General features: G+C 39.3%; 1 protein-coding gene across 1 annotated transcript; it reads right to left on the bottom strand.

The window, feature by feature from the left end:
* Positions 1–15,647: 15,647 nt before the first annotated feature.
* Positions 15,648–20,729, bottom strand: LOC147903579 (uncharacterized). Its single transcript, XM_087400042.1, has 17 exons — positions 20,488–20,729; positions 20,321–20,377; positions 19,950–20,132; positions 19,780–19,854; positions 19,513–19,663; positions 19,357–19,421; positions 19,193–19,266; positions 18,984–19,093; positions 18,761–18,798; positions 18,498–18,672; positions 18,305–18,406; positions 17,547–17,630; positions 17,245–17,300; positions 16,932–17,018; positions 16,534–16,743; positions 16,118–16,432; positions 15,648–16,032 (listed from the first exon to the last, which is right to left on the bottom strand). The coding sequence occupies exons 1-17, from the start codon at positions 20,686–20,688 to the stop codon at positions 15,895–15,897; spliced, it is 2,121 nt and encodes a 706-aa protein (XP_087256168.1). The 5' UTR covers positions 20,689–20,729; the 3' UTR covers positions 15,648–15,894.
* Between the last annotated feature and the right edge of the window lie 2,603 nt (positions 20,730–23,332).

Here is a 23,332-nt window from a genome sequence, read left to right as displayed (position 1 = left end):
TATGTGTTTGAGTATTGTACATAACCGGGGTAAAGGCACAGTGACCTTTAACCCCCACAACCTCCCACTTAAAGGACAATGTGCCTTTAAGGGAGAACAACCAATGAGCATACTATCCAATGCCCATCAATACACGACAATACTCAAACCGCTGACTAGGTAGACTCTTCGTCAGCATATCTGCAGGGTTATCATCTGTAACCAAAGGAGTTTCCTACTCCAATCACATGTGATGCGCATACCAAGAATATGACCTGCAAGTCCCAAATCCTTCATATCAAAGGCCTCATGCAACTTGGCCTTTAATGCATCTAGCTCATAAGTATTCTTGCTAGCCAATAGCATATCATCCACATATAGTGCCAGGATTATTAGGCTATTATCCTTAGCCCTTTTAGTGTAGAGGCAGTGATCAATTTCACTCCTTCTAAAACCCTGGGACCGAATGAAAGCATCAAACTTCTGATACCATTCTCTAGGCGCTTGCTTAAGACCATAGAGACTCTTCTTCAGCTTGCAAACTAAATGCTCTTTGCCCTTTTCTTCAAAGCCTTCCGGCTGCACCATGTAAATTTCCTCATGCAAATCCCCATGCAAGAAAGATGTCTTGACATCCATTTGCATAAGCTCCATATCCTCTGATGCCACTAGTCCAAGCATGCATCTAAGTGTGGTCATCTTCACAACCGGAGAGTATATCTCATCAAAGTCCACACCCTTCTCTTGCTTGAACCCTTTAGCGACCAAACAGGCCTTGTACCTAGGCATATCATCACCTGTGACCTTCATTTTGTAGACCCATTTACAGCAATGCTTTCTTTCCATGTGGCAAAGAAACCAAGTCCCAAGTCTTATTCTTCATAAGTTAACTCATCTCTGATTGCATAGCATACTCCCACTTGCGTTGATCCTCGCACATCATAGCCTCTCTGTAGTAAAAAGGCTCCCCGCAATCAGTAAGCATCACATAGTCTACCCCTGGAACAAACCTATTAGGCGGTCTAGACACTCTAGATGATCTTCTCAAGGGCATTTCAGCTTGCTGTCCCACCTGCATATCAGCCACATTTGGCTCATCATTTCCATCAATAGATGATCCATCATCTACCCTTGATTGTATACCTGTGGGAGTACTTGGTGGTACCATTTCTTGCACATTTGGTGCATGGACAGCTTGCTGTCTATCAACATATGCAAGTGGATTCACATCCTGGAAAGTGATTCTCCTCATTTCCACATCCCTCATGGGTGCCTTATGCATCTTCTTCTCATTGAAGACTACATCATGGCTGCGTATGATCTTCTTTGCTTTTGGATCCCAAAGACGATAGCCCATCTCTCCACTTTCACCATAACCCAAAAAGATGCATTTCCTAGACTTAGGATCTAGCTTCTTTCGAAGCTCTTTCGGCACATGTGCATATGCCTCACACCCAAATATTCGCAAATGAGAGTAAGAGGGCTTCTTGCCACTCCATGCCTCTTCAGGAATACCACCATCCAAACTCTTACTAGGTGATCTATTGATCACATGCACTGCAGTCTTCATTGCCTCAGACCAAAAACCACCAGAAAGACTTGCATTGGAAAGCATGCATTGCAACCTTTCTTGAATGGTACGGTTCATCTTTTCTGCAACTGGATTTTACTCTGGAGTACGAGGGGATGCGAACTCCCTCTTAATCCCACGTGTATCACAAAAATGTTGAAAGTCATGAGAGAGATACTCTCCACGATTGTCAGTCCATAGGCATTTAAGCGTTCTACCTGACTGATTCTCAACCAAGGCTAGCCATTTCTGAAATACCTGGAACACATCACTCTTCCGAGCTATAGCATAAGCCCACACTTTCCTAGTTGCATCATCAATGAATGTCACATAGTATTCAGCCCTGCCTAATGACCGTGTAGGCATGGGACCACATACGTATGAATGCACCAAATCAAGCTTTTCAAACTCTTTCTTTCCCCTTATTTTATGGGCTGATTTAGTCTGCTTCCCATAGAGACAGTGCTCAAAAAATTCAAAATCAGAGAAACTCCAATGCGGTACATAACCCAAACGGCATAAGAGTTTCATTCCATTCTGGCTCATGTGCCCCAACCTGCAATGCCACAAAGAAGTGCTTGGCTGCTTGGTTATTGCAACAACATAATCAAATACCCCTGATACATGTAAGGGATACAAAGTCCCACACTTGGCACCCCTGGCCAAAAGCATAGAGCCCTTATGAATTTTCCAACTTTGAAAACCAAAAGTGGTGTGAAAACCAGCATCATCTAGCTGACCCACTGAAATAAGACTCTTGGTCAACTTAGGCACATGTCTCACATGTTTCAAAATAAATGCAGACCCATTTGCAAAAGAAAACTTTATGTCACCTACTCCCACTATGTCACATGCATAGTCATTTCCAAGATGCACACAACCTGTCTTTCCACTGTCATAAGAGGAGAACCATTCCCTATGGGGAGTAACATGGAATGAAGCACCAGAATCCAAAATCCAATCCTGGGAATATGCATCATCTGAAGTGGTAAGCAACTCTGCAGATAAACTAGACATGAAGAGAACGTCATTGTCACTATCATGTGTGACTGCATTGATCTCCTTGATCTTCACTTTTCCTTTGTCCTCCCTTGGACTCTCTTCCTTTTGATTTGCACCCCAATTTGCATTCTTTTTCTTATCCTTTTGCTCTCTTTTCAGCTTGTAGCAATCCTTTTTCATATGGCCCTTCTTGCCACAGTGGTAACACTCAATGTTCCATGCCCTGGATGTGCTACGAGACTTCCCTCTTTCTTGGGACTTCCCCCTGAACTGTGATCTGCCCCTTTGCACATTTAAGGCTGCATCCTGCTTGTTATCGTCCATAGACTTCCGTCTAATCTCCTCGGCCAACAAGCTACCCACAACATCATCAAATTTCAGTACTCCACCAGGTGTAGAGTTACTGATAGCTGTACGGAAGGTATCCCATGAGGATGGCAATGAACATAAGAGAAATATTGCCTTAGTGTCCGCATCAAAATTCATCTTCTGAGCCTGAAGCTGGCTGAAAATAATATTGAATTCATTCAAGTGAGAAGCAATGGAGACCCCTTCCTTCATCTGCAGCTCAAACAACCTCTTCATGAGGTAAACTTTATTAGAGGCAGTTTCCTTTTCATAACTGGCACACAGTTTCTTCCATAAATCTTCTGTAGTCTACTCATTTACTATTGTGAAGAAATAAACTGACTCTGCAAGATGAAGTCTAATAGTAGATTTTGCTAATGCATCCAACTCATTCCAATCATCCTCAGACATATTTGCAGGCTTAGCTTCAATCCCTGCCAAGGGTTTAATCTGCTTCTTTTGAATAAGCACATCCCTTATTTGTTCTTTCCACAAAGAAAAGTTTGTCCCATCAAACTTTTTAATGCTAAAAAACTCCTTTTCAGACATGGAAGAGGATGCCATGATGCAAATCAAGCAAAAATCCAAAATGCTAGTGCCTACAAGAGAGAATCACACCAAATACCAGGAGGTGCACCCAAATGTGTATGCCACAATAGAGTGACATATCACCAAAACTCATGTCTCAAAGCATCTGACTCATGTGCATATACTATGCATCCATATGAGCAAATCTGGCCCAAAAGAAAATGCCAACTGCAATGGCAATCCAAAATGCCAATAAGTGCCAAATGACTCAAGCATAAACACCGTCCACTGGCATATGCATTAATAATATCTCATCCAAGAGAGCATAGCACTATCAGTGCATCACCTGCAATGTGTCAAAGCTGTCCCTCAGCATAAAATAGCATCCATGTGCAAAGCGTCCATAAAAATAGCATCCCACAAGGCAATTTGGGCCTATCAGCGCATCCAATAAGACCGCAATGCATCCAAATGGCCTATAAATCATCCACTGCAACCCAATGCACACCACGAATGAGCGCACACTGCTCAAACCAGAGTGATCTGCATAAGGTATGCTCAAGAAATCATGGTCCCACAATAATGACTGCTACTGAAAATAGAACCTGAGATGCCTCAAAACATGGGCGCCATTGCATAATCGGACTCAGCAAGAAAATCTGCAAATATCTCTCTTCTGTCGGAACTCCAAAATCCCAACCGATGAGTGAGAAATGGGAGTTAACACTTATCCACTACCATGTGGCATAAATCTAAGGTTTCAAAACCTTAGAATGAAAAATGCATAACAGAGAGACAAAATCGAATACATAGAGATCTATAACTCTGAATACCACCGAATCACGTAAGAACTGACAAGTAGGGGTTTTTGGGCGTCCGGAACGCAATGGGACAGACGGTTTTGGAAGGTCTCAATCACTGGGTCCAACACATGGACTAAAAAACGTTTTTAGAAACAGAGCTGTTTGTAAACTCCACCGGAGTGTGAATGATGAGCAACCTAGAAGTTTTAGGACCTCCTGAGTCCACTGGAACTGACAGATCTGCAAATGGTTGCTCCAAACTTGAGTTCCAACACCCGGGCAGAAAAACGCAGAAACTGACACAGTGAGTCAAAAATCCAATGAAATGATCCCAGATTCAAGAATGAAGGTGTTTCCAAGCTCCTGAAGTGAAGTGGACACCAAAAGCAAGCAATAGTTGCCTCTACAAGTCAATACGGAGTCTCTGTCATCGAACGGAACAGGGAAAAGCTCAAAAAACGACTTTTTCTTTGAAAACACTTAACAGGCTCTCAAAACCACTTCACAAAACCAAAGTGACTTTTCCAAAGATTCCTCCAAGGTCTCTGCACACTCGGATGCAAGTAAAGTCACCCACAAAGCTTCCCACAGAGCTTCTCCTTCCTCCCACAGAGCTGCTGAGCTTCTAAGCATTCACGCACGCTCAGCTAGATCACCCGGGCTCTGATACCAATTGAGAGTGCTCTCAACGGAAGCAAGAATGGAAGAGGGAGAGAGAGAGAGATAGAGAGCCACACAAGTTTTGATGGGTGCAAAACACCCTAATCTTCTTTTTCATTCATTTATATATGTGTTTGAGTATTGTACATAATCGGGGTAAAGGCACAGTGACCTTTAACCCCCACAGGTAAAAGGACCCAACATGGAGTGACAACTTCTTAGATATGGGGAAAACTGTAAATTTGAGGTTGGCATAGGAGACGATTGTTGGAATGGAGAGGAAAGGTAGAGAGGACAAAAGAGGAGTGCCCACAAGAATAACTATGCACTGCATGGCAAATGAAGGAAAATGGGGTCTATATAAACATGGGTGGATAGGGGTTTATTGCATTTCGTCTACATATTCCTCTTGGAATGGCACTATTATTGTTGCAATATACAAATGTTCTAATGCTTCCTCTTAAAATGCAATGGAACAGTTGGCCTGGTTTATAAAGTTCTCCCCCCTTTTTATTGGTGGGTGGAGGTGGAATTGCTACTTATATTAATTTACAAAAAAAGTTTGTCTACCTCTTATACAAAACTCAGGGAGATTTTTTCAATATGTTGAGAACATTTGAGCTTCTTTTCACCATGCATGAGCATCCAAAGAGAACAACTAAAATTATTCAAACTTAGGAACAACTACTTGGGGAAGTATCCTAAAGGGTGGAGGCATCATTCGATTAGGCCTTTGCATGGGGATCATTATCTTCCTAGGGTGGTGCTACAATTGAGGTCTCGGGTAATATCTCAAAGATATGAACAAGGAGCTCCATGTAGGTGCAGCCAGCTTCACATGTCCCTTTGCCAATGCCACATCTTTCTTGAGATAGTCATGAACTTGGTGAATTAGCTTGTCACAATAATCTAGATTATTACCTCTTGCCTATGTCCAGATTATCACCTCCTGCCTGTCGTCCTACATCCAAATAGACTCCCCTTGAAACAATTAGAATTTATTTGCAACAACCAAATGTTCCATAATACATGGGTTTTGAGACAAGTCCAATCCTCTGTCATCTTGTTAGGTAAGACACCTAGTAGTATGTAATTGAAAGGACAAGAACAGATCCTGGTCGTGACTAACTCCCAAACCTACAATGATTGAGGACAATTCATAAAATGTGGGGAACATATTTTTGATTCCCCATCCCCTTGCCTAATACCCTGTGCCCTGCTTGTTGTCCACACTACCTTGTGTAGTATAAGCCATAATATGTAGGAATGTTTTTGTGGTATTGATTTTGCCAAACCTAGAAATCTACACTTTATGAGCATCTCTTTTGTGTCATTTTCCGTTTAAATGATCCACAATTTCCTCCGACTAATTTTCATTTACTGGAATAGGAGAGAGGTTTTTCTTTTTAGCCCATCTAAATTCCTTGATAGAGGGTTGTTGTTTATCTCCCATCCAAGCTATAGTCTCTCGTCCCAAAGGCTTCTCATATCTTGAATAAGCATGAGATCAAAGCGATTCAGTTTAAACAATCTCTACAAATCCTTGCCCTCAATCCATCTTTGATCCTTCCTATCCTATAAATCTTTCCAAGATCTTACACCTTATTTAGACTTACCATCCCTTTTAAAGAAGCATTTTTCAACGACAACATGTATCTCCCAAAGCAAAACCAAATTGATTCTGTGCTTGTGAAGGTCCTTGGCTTTTTGGAGAAACCCTTCCAGAGGTGTGGTCTCAAAGCTTGCATACTTTCCACATTGTTGTCCTAAGCTCAAACCCTTTTGAGATGCATGGCCCTGCATATTTTTTTGAAAAATGTTTTGAGTGTTTGCATTTGAGAGATTTGGTTCTGACTAAATTTTTATTTATTGAAGTAGCCCAGGTAGAATCTTTTTCAAGCAACCACTTTCCCATGAATCGGGCAAAGGAATTCTGCATATTTAGTATCCCAAGTCCTCCCTTATTGTTTTCTAGGTGCATAATTTGCATTAGACTGTGGCTACCTTCCTTAGGCCAATATCCCTCCCTATAAGAAAGTTTTTAATAGAGAGTTGATTTGGTTAGACCCTTGATTAGAAAACCAACACAAGATAAAGTACATTAGAGATGGATAGATAAAATGGTTCAACACAAATTTTTTTCTAGCTAGGGAGGGTGGTTTAGATATCTTCTCTTTAATCCTTTGGACCACACAATCCCATCATCTTTAGTGGTATATTCAAAGCTCATGTGTATTCCTAGTAGCTTGAATATTTTCCCCTCTTTTACTAGTTCACATCCTTTGTTGAGCAAGATAGTCGGTGGAGATTTTCTAGCTCCATGAACCCCTATTTTATTATGGTCAAGTGTGGAGCTTGAGAATGTGTAAAGAAAGTTCAAGCAAATTAGAGTGTTTCCCACCGATAGGTCATTTTGGGGCGTCAAGCTAGTGTCATCACAGAATTGTGGACACTAAAAACTTGCTTACCACCCCTCCAATTGAATTTCCTTAATCAACCTCTTGTCCAACTTGTCCAATATTAACCAACCCAGGGCATCTATAACAATGGCAAAAAGCAAGGGGATAACCCTGACATATTGATCTTCTCAAGAAAAAGCAAGAAGTTTTCCATTTAGCTAGCACATTGGACATTGCCTAGTGTAACAACATTTCCAAAAATATTCTGAACCTGGTGCTAGAACCCATGTCATGGAGAGAGCCTAAAATAAAGCCCCATTCCATCTCATCATAGGTTTTCATAAATATTTAAGAAAAAAAAATCATGTTCTTGTTTCCTCTACAAATCCTAAACCCTCCTAAAGTGTCAAACTAGATTCAATATGTGCCTTCCCCTCAGGAACCCTTTTTATTCTTCCCTTATCCATGGTTGCATCTTGTCATTTAGTCTTAATGCTAATGCTTTTGCAAATATTTTTTAACATGTGCTTAAGATTGTGAAAGGCCTCTAATTCCTAAGCTCATCCTGGTCTCCTCCTTTGGGAATCATCTTGATCATTCCTATGTTGCTTTTGGAGGAATAGGGAGCCCCTCTCTACCGACCCCTCCCACAATCATAAGAGGTAAGGACCTACCATGTCCCAAATGGTCTAGCAAAATTCCACTAGAAGCTTGTCTAACCAAGAGTTTTTCCTTTGTCCATATTGTTAATAGCCCTTTTAGCTATTTAAAGTGAGATATCCATCAAAACTCAGAACAATCCCATGGCATACTATGCTAGACTTATCCTTGCTATTCTCTATCATTTTAACATTTGGTTCACCAAAAAGATGCTGGCAATGTGAGGTGACCACATGGAGAATTTGAGAGAGAGAGACAACCAGTGTGTCATCAACCTTCCATTGAGTTAAGCTCTCCCAGGAATTTTCCTTTTTGAGAGTTTTAAACGTATAATCATTGACTCAATCACCCTTTGATGCCCTTCACTCTCGTGTAAATTTGATGTTGTCGAGATGCTAGTTTTGCTAGCTGCTCTTCCTTTCTCTATTCTAATTTTGATGTTGTGCGGATACTAGTTTTGCTAGCTGCTCTTCCTTTCTCTACTCTTTCTTAAAATCATTTAGCTTCTCCTACCCCTGATCTGAAAAATCAAAAGCTCCATACCGAATATGCTCTTCCAACATCTGTTTGCTCTTAAATCTAGCCACAACAACTCTCTTTCTAGTGGCCTTTAGAAAAGTCTTTGTCATGTTGTCCATGGTTTGACCCATTTATATTTAGCAGCACCTCTAATATCAAGTTTCAAATCTTTTCTATCTCAAAGTGAACATAAGAAGGTAGCTAGACTTAAAAACTATGAAAAACCTCACTAATCAAGAGGTATGCTCATTCTATCTAAAAGTTGAGACAATAGCTTGAAATTTGAGTTAGCTCGACCTTAAAATTTTAGGTTAAACTCAAAGTCACAAGCGTGAGTTCCAATACATAATAAGATTTTTTAGCACATAAGCTATTATGGCCAATAATCAAAACCTCAAAATACCTTGTCAATGCCTTATAATAATTCTAGGAAGTGCTAAGTTAACAAGACATGAAACAGCATAGGACATTTTTTAATCGTTCTACCAAACTAGTGTTAAACCAGTACCTTACTCGCTTTCCCAATCCTCTATCCAATCTCATAAGAATTGAACTGTGGTAAAAAAAAGGTAGAGACATCAAATAACTACTACGACTCATACAAAGGATTCTATACTGAGCACTTTAGACATGAAAAATTTGTCAATATTGGCCCTCTTGGCTCCAATATGATCGTTACTCCATGTGTAAGATGTGTTCTAAATACATAATCTAATTTTGCTACCTACTTTAGGAACTTCCAGGCATGATGTTCACTACGTCTTAGTACACTTCCAAGACCCTACTATCTATCACTCTTTACATTCTACCATATTGAAGTCTCCCGTAACAATTGTTGAGTCCTTGAAGGGATATGGGAGAGTTTTGTCTCTAAATGAATTAAAAGCATAAAGTGAGAAGGTCCCATAGGATAGCTTCTCATGCAAAAAATTTATTCCAATTCAATATATAAGTAAATCAGGAATAATTTTGCCAATGAACCTTTCCAAATAACTAGCTATTCCAAGAGTTGACCCTCCTCTCCTTTTCTTACAGTCTATTGTATACCATTTCCTTATGTTGTCATGTTGTTGAAGCTTCCATATAAGCTTGTGCCCTCCTACCTTTAGCTCTTACAAGGCTAAAACTTAGCCGTGATATCCCTTGAAAATATTGGCAAAAGTGTATTGTAGTCTTTGATAGGTCCTAGCAATCCGCAAAGCTATTTGAAACTTTAGACATCTCTTTAAAATTAATGATTTCATATCACTTGCTAAAACTTAAACATTTATACTCAAGAACGAGAAATCTTCATGTATCTATTGATTGTTTTTATTCCTCTTCTTCTTGAACTATACAGGACTTTGGGCAATTGGCACCACAAATCCTTGTGACAACCTTCTCTTCTCTTGGGCCTCAAGGTTGGTAACCCCCTGCGGGCCCACCCTACAATTCTGAGAGGCTTTTCCCTATTGGGTGGCTTTTTTCTCTAATTGGCTATTCTTCTACTCCTCACCAGAATGAATGGGTGTCCTTCATTCTCCACATTGTTATTTTGTGCCGTGGGAGTTTCCCTTCAAAGGGCTACCAATTAGGAACAATGTCCTCCACCTTTTCCTTGGATCCATGTAGCATGTTCTTTTCCTCTAGGTACATAATAAAGTCAAGGAAAGAGATGAAACATCTAGGGATGTAGTTTTGCATGCCATTTCATTCTTAGATCTAAAGTACAGGTTTCCACATGTGGTACATATCTCTGAGCTTCCATTCCAACATTCTCCATAATTTTCATGTCATTGCCCCCGTAGAACCAAGAGAACTATCAGTTCTTGTCCCTTTCTCCTTGATTCCTTATCCACACCATTGCTTTTGACAAAGCCATGACACCTCCCTCTTCCTAAACTTTAGATCACTCTCGGCATCTTTAAAAACTTACACTAATATTCTTAATTTTAAATAAAAAATATTGCACATTATGGCAACCAAGCTAATAAAGGAGAATGTTAAAGTATGAGCATATGATGTAGTGGGGCGGTTTCACACACTAAATTTACGTTGTTTGATCATGTGGTCATGTCACCATAAAAGTAGAGTATAAAATTTGGAGGATTTCTTCGAAAATTTGATTTGAGAACCTAAAATCTTCTATAGGTAGTTGAAAATTGATTTGATGTTAGATTTACAAGACTATTATTGACTTGATTTGTATGGTCTAATTTGTCACATTTGATGGGAATCTGATGGATGCTTAAACCTCAAAGTGATATTGTTTGCATGAGGTTGATCGCATGTGCTAATAGTATAACTGATGCTAATTTGTGAAACCTATATCTACTATATTTTATGAAACCTATATCTACTATGTTTTGTGTGGTGTCTACTATATTCTAAGGAAACTCACTAGCGGATATTTGATATATTGCATGGTTCTCTCAATGTACTTTGTCTTTTAAAGTAGTGCAATGTTCACGATAAAAAAGTGATATATTTTGATTCTATTTGAAGTAAGCATGAATGCTAGCGCTTCAAAAATTCATAACATATGATATCTTTTCATTTGATTTCATTATTGTCTTGTTTTGAACTTATCAAATGATTGTAACATCATCTTTGTAAACCTATCAGATGATTGTAATGCTATCTTCTTGAACTTTTGTATTATCTAGATTGATTGTACATGTTTTGAGATACTAATTAAGGAAAATTTGGTGACTTCAAAATAGTAGAAAGAGATGATGATGACATTTGTTGTTTGATGTCTAAGTCAGAGTCCATGAATAGAGTTGTATGTTGATTATTTCAATTTTGGTGAATTCCTTCAACGTTGTCAAAATCGTAATCATCTTTGGTAAAGATTGCATTCATAAATTTATGTAAAATTGCCATTATCTAATGAGAAAAAGTCATGGTTGGCATATTCACCGACTCTAATTTGAATTAACATATACTCCAAATTTGTATCATGCTCAAAAAGTGTTTCTTAGGTTTAGATGTTACATCTTCCTCAATGTCAAAAAAATTGATGAGAGATTACTTGTATAAAATACTTGGGTGTGATTTCCAATAGGATCCATTTGAATTGTTGAAGAGTTGGAAATTTCTTCACATGTGGAAAGACGTTGAGGTTGACTGTCTATCGCATAGTCAAATCATCGATTAATAGGTAAAAAGCCTCTTGATATTAGGATACTACTACAACTTTGTTGATAGCCAACCTGGATTGAGTTATAGGTTGATTTCTTTTCCAAAATTCATTTGTACTTTCATCACACTGAAATAAAATGATGTTAACCTGTAACACATGGTTCTTGGCATCTGTGTGCTAGATTTGAATAGCTAACACTATCTATTGAAAAACTTGAATGATTGTCTTAGGTTATATTGAAAATCCATTGTGTTTAGTACTCTGTCTCGTCGTCTACTCAATTTTTGCAATGTTCCAATATTTGATTGTCACAATGGAAATTTTCTTTGCTTATGAAGATTATGGCTTTGCAATTGTAAAATTTGCATCTTCACAGTGATTATTTGCATAAATGTCTTTCCTTGATTTATCAATGTTGACATTTAATATGCACAAAATTTGTATTAATATCATTAAGGATTTTAGTCTGCTGAAGTATAATTCTTTGCATTTTTTTGGGTGCTAGATCCTAACTCCAAATTGTTTCATGAGTTGTTAAAATTGCATTAATTGTAATGATTGCCAAAGTGTGACTTATCAAGATTTATCTTGCAAGGGACTTTGAATAATTTGCTTTTAAAAATTAACACTTATGGGGTTTTTTGATGCATCAGTGCATCATTTTTTACGATTAGACATTCATGACTCAAGAAGTTGAATATTTATCTCGCTTCATATTAACATTTGATAAAATGTTTAAATTTTGTTTCAAATTATCTTTATTTGAATTGGGATCTCCATAAGCTTGAGTAAAACTAGTTTTTGTTTCTTTTAATAAATCTTCCCATATGCTCTCAAATTTTGATTCTTGATTGAAACTTTGAATTTCCATTTCTTCTATATTTTGTGATGATTTTGGCAATGGCTACACATATGTATCTAGATTTTCTATTAGAATCTCACCTATCCATGTTTTCCAACTATTAAATATGTTTTGATGGTGCTTGCTATTGAAGGCTTCCTTTTGATGATGTCTACCCTTTGAAATGAATTGCATATATTAAATCTGTGAATGATCCAATATCCATAGATCGATGTAATCAAACTCACTTTCCTCACATTAACTACTATTGACGTCGGCACCGAGTTGCACTATTTGCAGTAAAATCTAACCGTTACCCAAGGGACATCATGGCCTATCTTGAGATCCACTAGATCTTAGTATCCAAGGTCCACTGGCGATTGTTATAGATCTAACTTTGATTTAAAGAGGCTTGTAGGTCCAAATGGAGTCGAACATAAATATTTGACATGCGTAGATGATGCACCCCATATTTCAACTAGTTGTTTTACTCGCTGGCCCTTGGATGGTAATCGGATGGTATTTAGATCTTTGGTTCACATTTGATGATATTCATGGACCATTATTTGGTTATTAGATAGTATTTGAGTTTCCCAGCTCACGTGTGGTGCTACTTGTGGACCATTAGATCTCCACCTATTTGAACGTGCAAAAATGCATGACGAGTATTTCTTGTCGACATTTGATGCTACTCATGGACCATATGGTATTTGATAGGATTTGAGTCTCCCAGTTATGCGTGTTTTTACCTAATACAACATGGACCATTTTATATGCAATTGATCTCTCCACAAAAGAGTAAAATTAGAGCCAAAATTATTAATGGTACTTGGGGCCTCCTCATGATGAGCTCTGAAACCTTCCTTTCATCACCACATTTCCCCCTAGAAATTAGAAAAGCAATAAATTCCTTGTGTGGCCCTTTTTAGTTCAAAACTCCCCTAATGTATCAATGTTGTTGTACCAACCTTGTGGGTATTGCTTGCAACCATAAGTGTTTTTTTTGGCACACTAATTAATCAAATCTTTTTTGCACAAATCCTTATGGCAATTACATATACACCTCCTCTTGCAATTATCCATTCAAGAATGAAACATCCATTTGATGGAAGTGTAATCCATACTACATAGAAGAGAGAATAATAAAGATCGTCTTCATCCTTGTGTGACTGGTGCAAATGCCTCCTCATAGTCAATATGTAGAACCATTTGTAGCCAATGAAATTCTCTTCCTTGGGTGGTTCCATTAACTCCCAACCCTAATTTTCTAGACTGCCATTATATTCTCTTGCCATGGCATCAGCCCATTATTGAATCTTGAATGCTAACAGGTTCTTTAACCTATTGCACACAACATTTGAAGACTTCTTGTAGCCTTTTAGGTTTCATGTCCTTGACAATGTTCTCTACTTCATCCATCAATTTCTTTGCCCATCTTGGCATGGGCCTAGATGATGTGGCATCTTGGTCATGGTGACCATGGTATGCATTCTCTAGCTCAAATTTTGCAAATTGGCTAGGAGATGCTTTGCCATTCACACAGGTAGCATTCATAATCGATTCCACATTCCATGGATGAATGCATTTTGCATTTGTGACATTGCCAACCAATTGTTTGTTTGCTTTTCCATATAATTTTGCAAAATCACGATGGAAAATAGCTTGATTTACTTTCTCATCAAACACCACTTGTGACATTGCCAACCAATTGTTTGTTTGCTTTTCCATATAATTTTGCAAAATCACGATGGAAAATAGCTTGATTTACTTTCTCATCAAACCCCACATCACAAGAAGTAAACATTATTTGAATTGTAGGACTATGCAAGTTATAAGATTTATGTTCTATGCAATACCCAGCCATAATGCACTTCCCACATTTGGAATCAAACTTGACTCTATTGCCCTTTTACACGCAGGCATAAGGAGTTGATCTAAAGATATTGAGATTCTAGACAATTAGCTAATATGCCCACTTCAAGCTTCATCTGATGTAAAGGTGATGAACTGGTTTAACAAGTAAAGCATTGTGCATATTGTTTTTGCCTAATACTTGTCAGGCTTGTATTTAGTCACAACAAGCACCTTGCACACTCAAAAAGGTACAATTATTCCTTTCTTTTACTCAATTTTTCTATTGTAATTTAGCCAAGGAAAATTCTTTGTGCATTTTCTAATATTAGTGAAATGTAGTAAATTTTTTGGAGACATGTTCTGCCCCCTTGTCGGATTGAAGGCATTGGATTCAGCAACCAATTTGATTATCCTTCATAGTATTGACATATTAATCTTTAAGGAAGTTAGACCTTTGCTTCATGACATAGGCACATAGCTTTATAGTGTAGTCATCAGAGTATCTCTACACACACACACACACACACACACACACACACACACCGATTAAAGCTAATGATACAATGAAGATATTTCAAGATTAAAATTGAAAAAGTGGTGGAGTTCAACATTGGAAACATTGTTATGGTCACTGATTGTGATAACAAAAGAAGAATTGGTGTCATCAAGCATCATGAGAAGCATAAGTCAAGTTTGAAATAAGTTATGTGCAAGACGTAGTTGGACAAGTGTTCCCCACTTGATTGAGTACTGTATTTAGAGTTTTTTGTTCCTCTATGAAATTTTAAATCACAAGATGCAAAAGATGTCAAACTAAGCCTGTATTTTATGCTGGGTGACCTAAGCTACAACATAAGGTTGGAACTTGAATGTAAAGCCTTGTGATATATGCTTTGGATGTCTTGGCAAATAGCCTTTGATTATTATCTTTGAATTCTGTGCTACAACATAAGGTTGGAACTTGAATGTAAAGCCTTGTGATATATGCTTTGGATGTCTTGGCAAATAGCCTTTGATTATTATCTTTGAATTCTGTGCAAGTCTCTAGATCCTATCATGTTGGGAAGTTACCCATTAGCCATGTGTAAGTTGGTGGAAGATCACGTGTCTTAATTTTTAGAGGAGGTTAATTTTGAGAGACAGAGAGTTTATAAGATATTTATTTATATTTGAATATTTAGTGTTTTGTGTGTGTGTGTGTGTGTCTGTTTAGAAGTTTGGTTTAACGAAAGACAACTGGAAATTCTTGAATATTTGTGTGTGAGTGAGTGTTGGTATGTATGTATATGTTTTTCGCAAATTTTCCTAAAATTCCTGAACGTTTGAGATTTATAAATGAAATGGTAAATTTTATTAAACTCAATCTAAGATCGCAACCTTGAGACCTAGCGAAACGGGTCTCTAGCTCGACGGATGAGGTTACTCGTCTCTTCTTTCTACAAGTGCAATTTCTCCTTGTGTCTAAATTCGCAGGAGAATGCGCACTGAAGTGCTAGAATGCTGTGCCACCCTCTGCTGAATTTTAATTCAGTATCATATCACACAGTCCATCTGACTTACTAACGACTGTGATCGTGAGTCCGGATACACCAGACCCAGTGTAGCTGTCAAGAGAGTAACTGCAGCACTCGCTGGATAAGTTCTTCTTTCTTTCCGCTGACTTTGGTCTTGTTTGCACTAAGAAAGCATTTTAATTCTGGTACAGTTAAATCCTTCAGTTTCCCTTCAGCATGTTTGCTTAAGATCTGCAGGGCAAAAGCACAAGTCAGACGTTATACATGAACGATCAGCTATTCGGGTTAAAAAACCCTCAGAACTGAACGCTATTACCTTCTGTTTATTTGCGTCTGCATCTATAATAGCAACACTTCGTTTTTCTGCACGGCCTGCCTTCTTATCTGCACCATCTGCGATCTGAGTCTGAATATTTTCCTGTGCATGCTGCCCACGAAAGTCGCTAGCATCAGCAGTTGCATTTGTGAAATTGCAGCAGCTTCCGCTAGTGTCCGATGATCGTGCCACCATATCAGGTTGTTTATTGGATGTCACGTTAATGCATAATTTTGTGTTCTTTACAACATTTTCAGATATTTTCCTTTTCTTTGGAATACTTTGTCGCTCGCCATTGCAGTCTCTCGTTGAAACCTGTGTTGCCAAATGCAGCACAAATACATCCATTTCAATATACGTTCAAACTCAAGGTGCTGACAGGACAACATAGGAATGCCTATTCTTCATCTATATACCTTCTTATTAGTGACGACTGGACCTATTGATGCCTTCGACACGTTAGCCGGTGAAAACTTGTCTTGTGCATGCTTTCCAGCAGCATCACTTTGGTGGGTTGCAGTCTGCTGAGGATGAAAGGCGCTGCGATCTGAACTTATTGGAAATACCATTGGCTCATTTTGAGTATCTAAGCTTGGCATGCATGATGCAGCAAGTGGTACCCCCGCCTAGTATTGATGGTTGAAAAATGTAAGTTTAGCATAAGTTTCTTCGTAAATGCACAAAAGGAGAAGCCAGAAGCTCAAGTTTGTAAACGAGCTTCAAGCTGATCGCCAGAAATTTACTTTAAAAGCAAGATTGGAGCTACCATAATTTGTGATGTCTTCAAGAAACTGTTATAAACACAGAATAGTACCTTCTTTTTCGAAAAACCTTGTCCCTCAAGATTGTTCTTAGATATTTTTGTGGGCTTTTTCTTCATGCTCTTTTCTGGTTTATAAGACTGGCATAGCAAACTCCAAGGGTAAGAAGCTAAGAGTATTGTACATCAGGTATAAAAGCGGGGTACTCCTTTTGAGACGCATAACAGCAATAGATCTAGAAAACAAACCCAGATCCGTGGTCACAATTCTCTGTTAGAGAGTCCCTACCCTCATGAAAGACAGGCTCCCTTTATGCTAACATAGGTTCTGCACTAGCTACAACTAAGAAAGCATATTGCAACTGACCTCACTTTGTTCTTTTGGCAGAATGCATTGGCTTTTGGTCTTTTTTAAAGGGCCAGCTGCATAAGACATCATCTTAAGTTTCCTTAAAACTTTTAAGCACGGATTTAAAAAAAAGAAAAGCTTTTTTAATGTGCTAATCATATCTCAAGAATCTTCCTGTTTTGAAATAGTTATGGCCCAGAAATTGGAGCCAATCGATAACCAAGGAGATTCTATGAGATGTCTAATGCCATAATGTAGAAGTTTTGTTCATCCATAAGTAGATTTATTTTCAGAGAGATTAACATCAGTGGTACTATTACCTTTCAGAGTTTTTCTTCTTGAAAATGAAGGAATCCGCAAGATCTGGAAAGGTTCTTTGTTGCTTGGGTCGCCTGTGTTTCTGCCTGCAAATACACCAAACAGTGATGGGTTTTCATTTTTTTGGAATTGATTATTTTATACCATACAGATCTGAAAAGAAACGATCTCACTCTTAGGTTGGCAAAAAAAAAATATCGAGAATTGCTGTGGGAAGCGTCTCGGAAGTGGTATGGGATATTGTGTTCATGGAATATGGAATACCGATGTTGCCCTAGAACGGCTTATCATTGAGAAGTCCGCTTTGGATATTAAAAGCGTTCAAATTTTAAGCCAAAACCTGATTTAAAACTGACTTAACACAATGTATGCTCCTGGGCAAACGTTGATAAGAGAGCAACCATTATCTCTACACATATCGAATTTGCACCAATCAGCTACCCTGAATTTTTGCAATCTTGCTCAGCATGAAAAAATTTACTGTACATCTTGCAAAATCCGACGTTTTTCCTGCTGCACCAATAACATCGCTGAGTCAGAAATTTCATGATTCACCAATTTTTTTAAATGAAGATAAAAAACTAGGATTTAGAATGCGTTTTTCTTAGCGAGACAGGCAACCACGTTCTGTATATACAGCAGGCTTAAGTGTTCAAAACCCCGTTCCCCGCACTGGAACTGATCCATTCGTGGTATTTGGCACATTTAAAACGCAGGATAATTCTTTCACAATTTTCTAGTGATTAAACCGGACGCGCACCATTAAGCTCCAAATTTTCGTACTTATGTGTCTCTGCACTGGAAGCTTCAGTTTCACTGGTCAAATGGCATGGAGCTCGAGACGGCTTAGGCCATCGAAAGTCTGCACGGAGACACGAATAGATCGAAAAAGTGATTGCCTGCAATGAATCAGTTTTTCAAAAACATTTATGAAGAGAAACCAGGGACTTAACTTTGCAAGATCTTAGTTTCAAGTTTGGAGATCATCGTAACAGAGGACCCCGAATTTGAAGCATCCCTAGCGTTTGACTCGGAGATACTCTGTTGTACATTAAGGGCCGTTTGCATTGTAGACTTCGCTGTACTCCAACATGATGTTTCCGGTTGCAAAGCAGTTTGAAACGGTGCCTAAAATTCAGCCATTGTGTTCAAGATGTTATGCATTACTACAAAGTTATGTTACTCCAAGGATGAGAGAACTCTAATTGTTGTGTACCTCGAGGTGTAGCTTCCCAATGTTGAAAAACTTCCATTCTATTCCACACAATTTAATCATGAAAAGTTTCTGATCAGTAAAAATCAGAGAAACGAAGAGGTGCCATTTTTTCAGCGTTCAATTATACGTCTCGTTTCTATCACGGTTCTGGATATTTATCCGAGTTTGGCTTTGTTTAGAAAAGCATTGAGCTGCATTAGAAGAAAGCTATCAGGATGGGCACCTGAAATACCGGACGTAATATGTTGTAGCACAGAACATATTTTGGCCTTCCTAAGAGATGGAAGGACTGGAATCAAACCAGGCCTTTTTAGGACGAGGCAAGACGGAAACCTACCCAAACATGTGCCTGTGAGCAATCCCTTTCCTTATAATTGGATGATCATCATGAGTACCAAGGCAACATTGAAACATGTAAGCGATCCTCCTTACCATATGCCAAGATCGATCTCGGAAGAAAAGCGAATGCGAATGTAGAAAAATTCTTCCGGCAACTCCAAACCATACTGAAGACGAACAGGATCCATCCATCAAGCCCGCACTTTTTTCGTTTTATCCTTTTTTGATCATGCATGAAGAACGCATATATTACTTGCCTCTTCTTTCCAGAGCTCCTCGCGTTTACTCAATTGGCAATTCTCTGGTGCGGATTTGCAGCAGCCTGTAATTTGGTTCTCAGTTTGACAATACCGTGGATGTATGGCAAAAAGGAGAAGAGGTATTTCGTCCACAATTGCCAAAACTTCTATTACCGGACACAAGGCCTTCTTCCATGGTAGGCATAACGATACAATTCATTCCTTGGATGTCATCGGCGGGCAAATTTTGTAAATAGTCATCCAAAAGAACTTCACGCCCATTATCAAATGCAGTCCTCATGGACTCTGGTAAAATTTGTTGAATCTGCCTCGATGTATCGGTAGTAGCAGGGGCGTCAGAACCAGAACAGAACCTAGAACCTCGAGAACATCGACTATATAATCTATCTAAAACGATGAATCATGAGAGTTGCCAAGAACCTCAAATGTACGAAACCGGATGACATCAGGGGAAATAAGAATATCAATTCGATTGCCTGGCTGGGGTTGAACAGTCTGCAAACAATAGTTTGACTGATAAGGTCTGAAATTGTAATGCTCTAAGAGTATCTTCGAAGATACAAGAACGCATTTTGACAGCAAGTTCAAACCAATGCAACGGCTTCCATCGGTGTGCCAGCTTGCCACTGCAAGGTATTTCCGAAAACCAGCACGTTGCCTTCCAACACTGTCCACCCGTCCCGAATGAGCGCTGCTTTTAATCCAGTCTCGAAAGCCGTTCGCATCAGCAGCCCCGGGCTCATTGCATCATCAGACCCGGTATTGAAGCCGAACTTCGCAAATGTCAGATAAGTACTTGTAATCAAAACGGTGCTTATGCTCAAATCTTCGAAAAAGACTTAACCACCGGAGCGCAAACCGGGGCGCTTAAGAGCTGGCTCTCTCTTTCTGAGCTTAAAACGAAGATTCATGCATTGTAATATGATTGGGATGAAAGCGTTGCAATAGAATATCTGAATACCGAAAGTGTTTCATTCAAACTCTCCAAAGCGTCTACGATCTCGTTTTTCTTCCTCTCCTGCAACAACGTCGCAGGGCTTCAAAGGATTTTGGAACAAAAAGGAGAAAGAACGAGGATACGGGAAGAAATCGGACTGAAACCGAAATGAAACGAGGGAAGAGGATTACCGGGAAAACAACAGAGATGGTGGAGTCATTGTAGGGGAAGGCGACGCATGAAAGAGAGGCAGCAGAGCGAGAGATGGAGAGGAAGTGGTGGGAGGGGGGGGAATGCGAAGAATTGAAGGTGAGTTGGAGATGGCGGAAGCCATGATCGAGCGAGAGAGGCAAGAGAGCAGGAAGGACGATGGGCTGGGTTGGCATCGCCATAGCCAAAGCTTGTCGTCGAGCTCTGGTGCTGCTGCGCTATAACAAGGTTGTCACCTTGAGCATCGCCATCGCCATCGCCATAGCCAAAAGCTTGAAGGTGAGCTCCTCTTGGTTCTAAACACAGTATGTGGTTAACTCGATTAAACTTTTGTGGTTAGTTACATGCCTCTTTGCACGGTGGTGTCATATGGAAGCCCAAATGCACTATATATATCTCGATATGTAGATGCTCTCGTAGAGGTATAGGTGGACCAAAATGCACCACCACGTCACCCGGCCAAAGATCGGCTACTCTGGAGAAGTTATGATTAGGAGTAGCTCGAAAACAACTCGGCAATCCCAAAACACTTCGAAAATGCAAGAGCAAGAGGAATGAGAAAACGTGTCCCCATAGGACAACATTCATTCTCCGAAAATCCGCTGTGAGCAGGATGGAATTGATCTCGTACCTCTGACTGCAGGCAGCAGAGCCTCTTTGCCTCCCTTTTTCAAAGCTAGCTATAGGAGGTTTGCATCTAATGTAGGAGGTGTGGGGGGTTACCACCACGTACCCCCCAAATTGTCTTTGGAAGGTGGTGTGGCTAGGAGGGTAGCTTGGAGCTAGGCTATGGGGACTGCTCCATTTAATGAGAAACCTGTCTAAGGGGGGGTATGGGGAAGGCCTCTTACACACCTCTATAGCCACTTCACCAACCAGGCCTGACATGTGGTTCTTGGGCCGCATATGCCAACAAGGAAAAAAGGAACTCAACTGTCACCTAAACGATGCCTCAAACACTCCATCTTTGATGCTCCCACTTGTACTACCAAACTAGCATGTAAATAAGATGAATGGTGTCATTTTTAGAGTCTCTCTCATTGTAATCCACTACATCTTTTGGAAATGCTATAGATGATTCCCAAACTTGCAATCGAAATCACAATCTCACTTAGCAAGAAAAAATTGAAGTGCACTTTGTCACCCTAGCCACAATGTGAATTAATTCACTTAGACAGAAGCAGTTCCACCAAGGAGACATTAGGGTCACCTTCATATCTAAGGGGAACTCAACCCAAATGAATAGTTACCAATTCAAAGACAAGAAGTGTATTCAAATAGTTTGTCAAAAACTCATGTGGCAACTTTTCAGTATAACAAAGTCTATCTTGACTTTAAAATTATTTCACAAAATCGAACAACAAATCATGGATGCAAATTTCCTGATCCTCCTCCATAATATATTGAATCAAATGAACATAAACTCTCAAAACCTCATAGTTATAGAAGCACAAGGGCTATCAAGTCAACATACATTGGCTTGTAAATTCAAACCAAGCCCCTTCAAAGGGCTACCTTTAGAAGACAATTGGTCATATCAATCAACTAATTCCAAGCTATCATAATTGGAATGGCACTATACAATTGCATGAAATGAAGACAATTGAGCTCCAAGGGATTGCAGCAACATGATATGTCCAACAGACAAGGTCAACATGGACAGGCTTCATGACACCCTCATAAATATGTTTGGGAACATTGAGGCCTCTCAATCAACAATTTTCCAAATTGAAGTGTTAAAACATGAACCCCAGTGAATGTGCTAGCCAGTTTGTAGCTAGATTGAATCAACTCCTTCAAATAGACCCTAACATGGAAGAATGTCTCTGCTTCAAAGTAGCTATTAGATAGCTGACATTGTTTTGCTGATAGATGCGGGCATGCATGGAGAAAATCTATTTGAATGACAAAGCCGACTCACGTCCTTTGGCAGAGGGGGACAAAGCGTCCATGCAAGAAGAGGAGGACATGGAGGTGGTAGAAGTTCGGGAACTAAAAGAGGGTTTGAAGAAGAAAGAAATGAACAAAGACTCCCTAAAGAAAGGAATGTGCATGCATGGAGTGGTGGTCGAGAAATGAATGAATGATAGGAAAGCCATTGAAGTCAAGGAAAAAAGGAAAGACTCACAGATCTCCAAAACTTAGTCCATGGGAGCTAGAGAGGAAGGAGATGACCAGAAAGCAATGTGCAGACTTTTGAAAGAGAGCCCTCAACCTAGTCGAGCAAAGACATCTTTTGATACAAGTATGCATGGCACTACTATGATGGACAACAAACTTCTTCTTGACTCCATGGAATGGCTTAGCACACATGCATTAGTCGGATTCCTCCTGGGTCTTAGATCCCCCATGACTGTGATGGAAACTTGGATACGTACTAATTGGGTGAGGAAGGGGACAAACACTAGGTTCCTTAGAAGGATTCCTTAGAAGGATACTTCATTTTCTTTTTGAATGAACAGATATGGATGCAAGAGCCTTGCAACACAGGTTGTGGACAATTCAAAATCAATTGCTTTAATTGGTCTAATGGTCTCATGACTTCTCTCTTGACAACCCAAGGTCTACTACTAGAATACCTTCTGCATCAAGCTTCCTAATTTGCCTTTATCTCTTTGTAATTAGCTTTCTTCCCTATGTAGTGGTCTAGGTGAGGTGCTAGGAGTGGAGAAGGAGAACTTTATCAATCCTAGGGGGAATCCTCAAATCTATATCTAGATGGATATAGCAGAGGAGCTCCCCAATACTCCAGTAATTCTATCTAGTACTTCTAAATAAAAATGGGAGCATTTTCAAAGAGCAGCTATTACTTTACAAAATTTGCTT

Source organism: Dipteris shenzhenensis, chromosome 3 (genome assembly GCF_047967505.1).
Source record: "Dipteris shenzhenensis isolate YYH24624 ecotype China chromosome 3, Dip_SZ_1.0, whole genome shotgun sequence".
Taxonomy (NCBI): Eukaryota; Viridiplantae; Streptophyta; class Polypodiopsida; order Gleicheniales; family Dipteridaceae; genus Dipteris; species Dipteris shenzhenensis.
The sequence above is the reverse complement of the archived record's forward strand: the minus strand, read 5'-3'. Positions and strand labels throughout refer to the sequence as shown.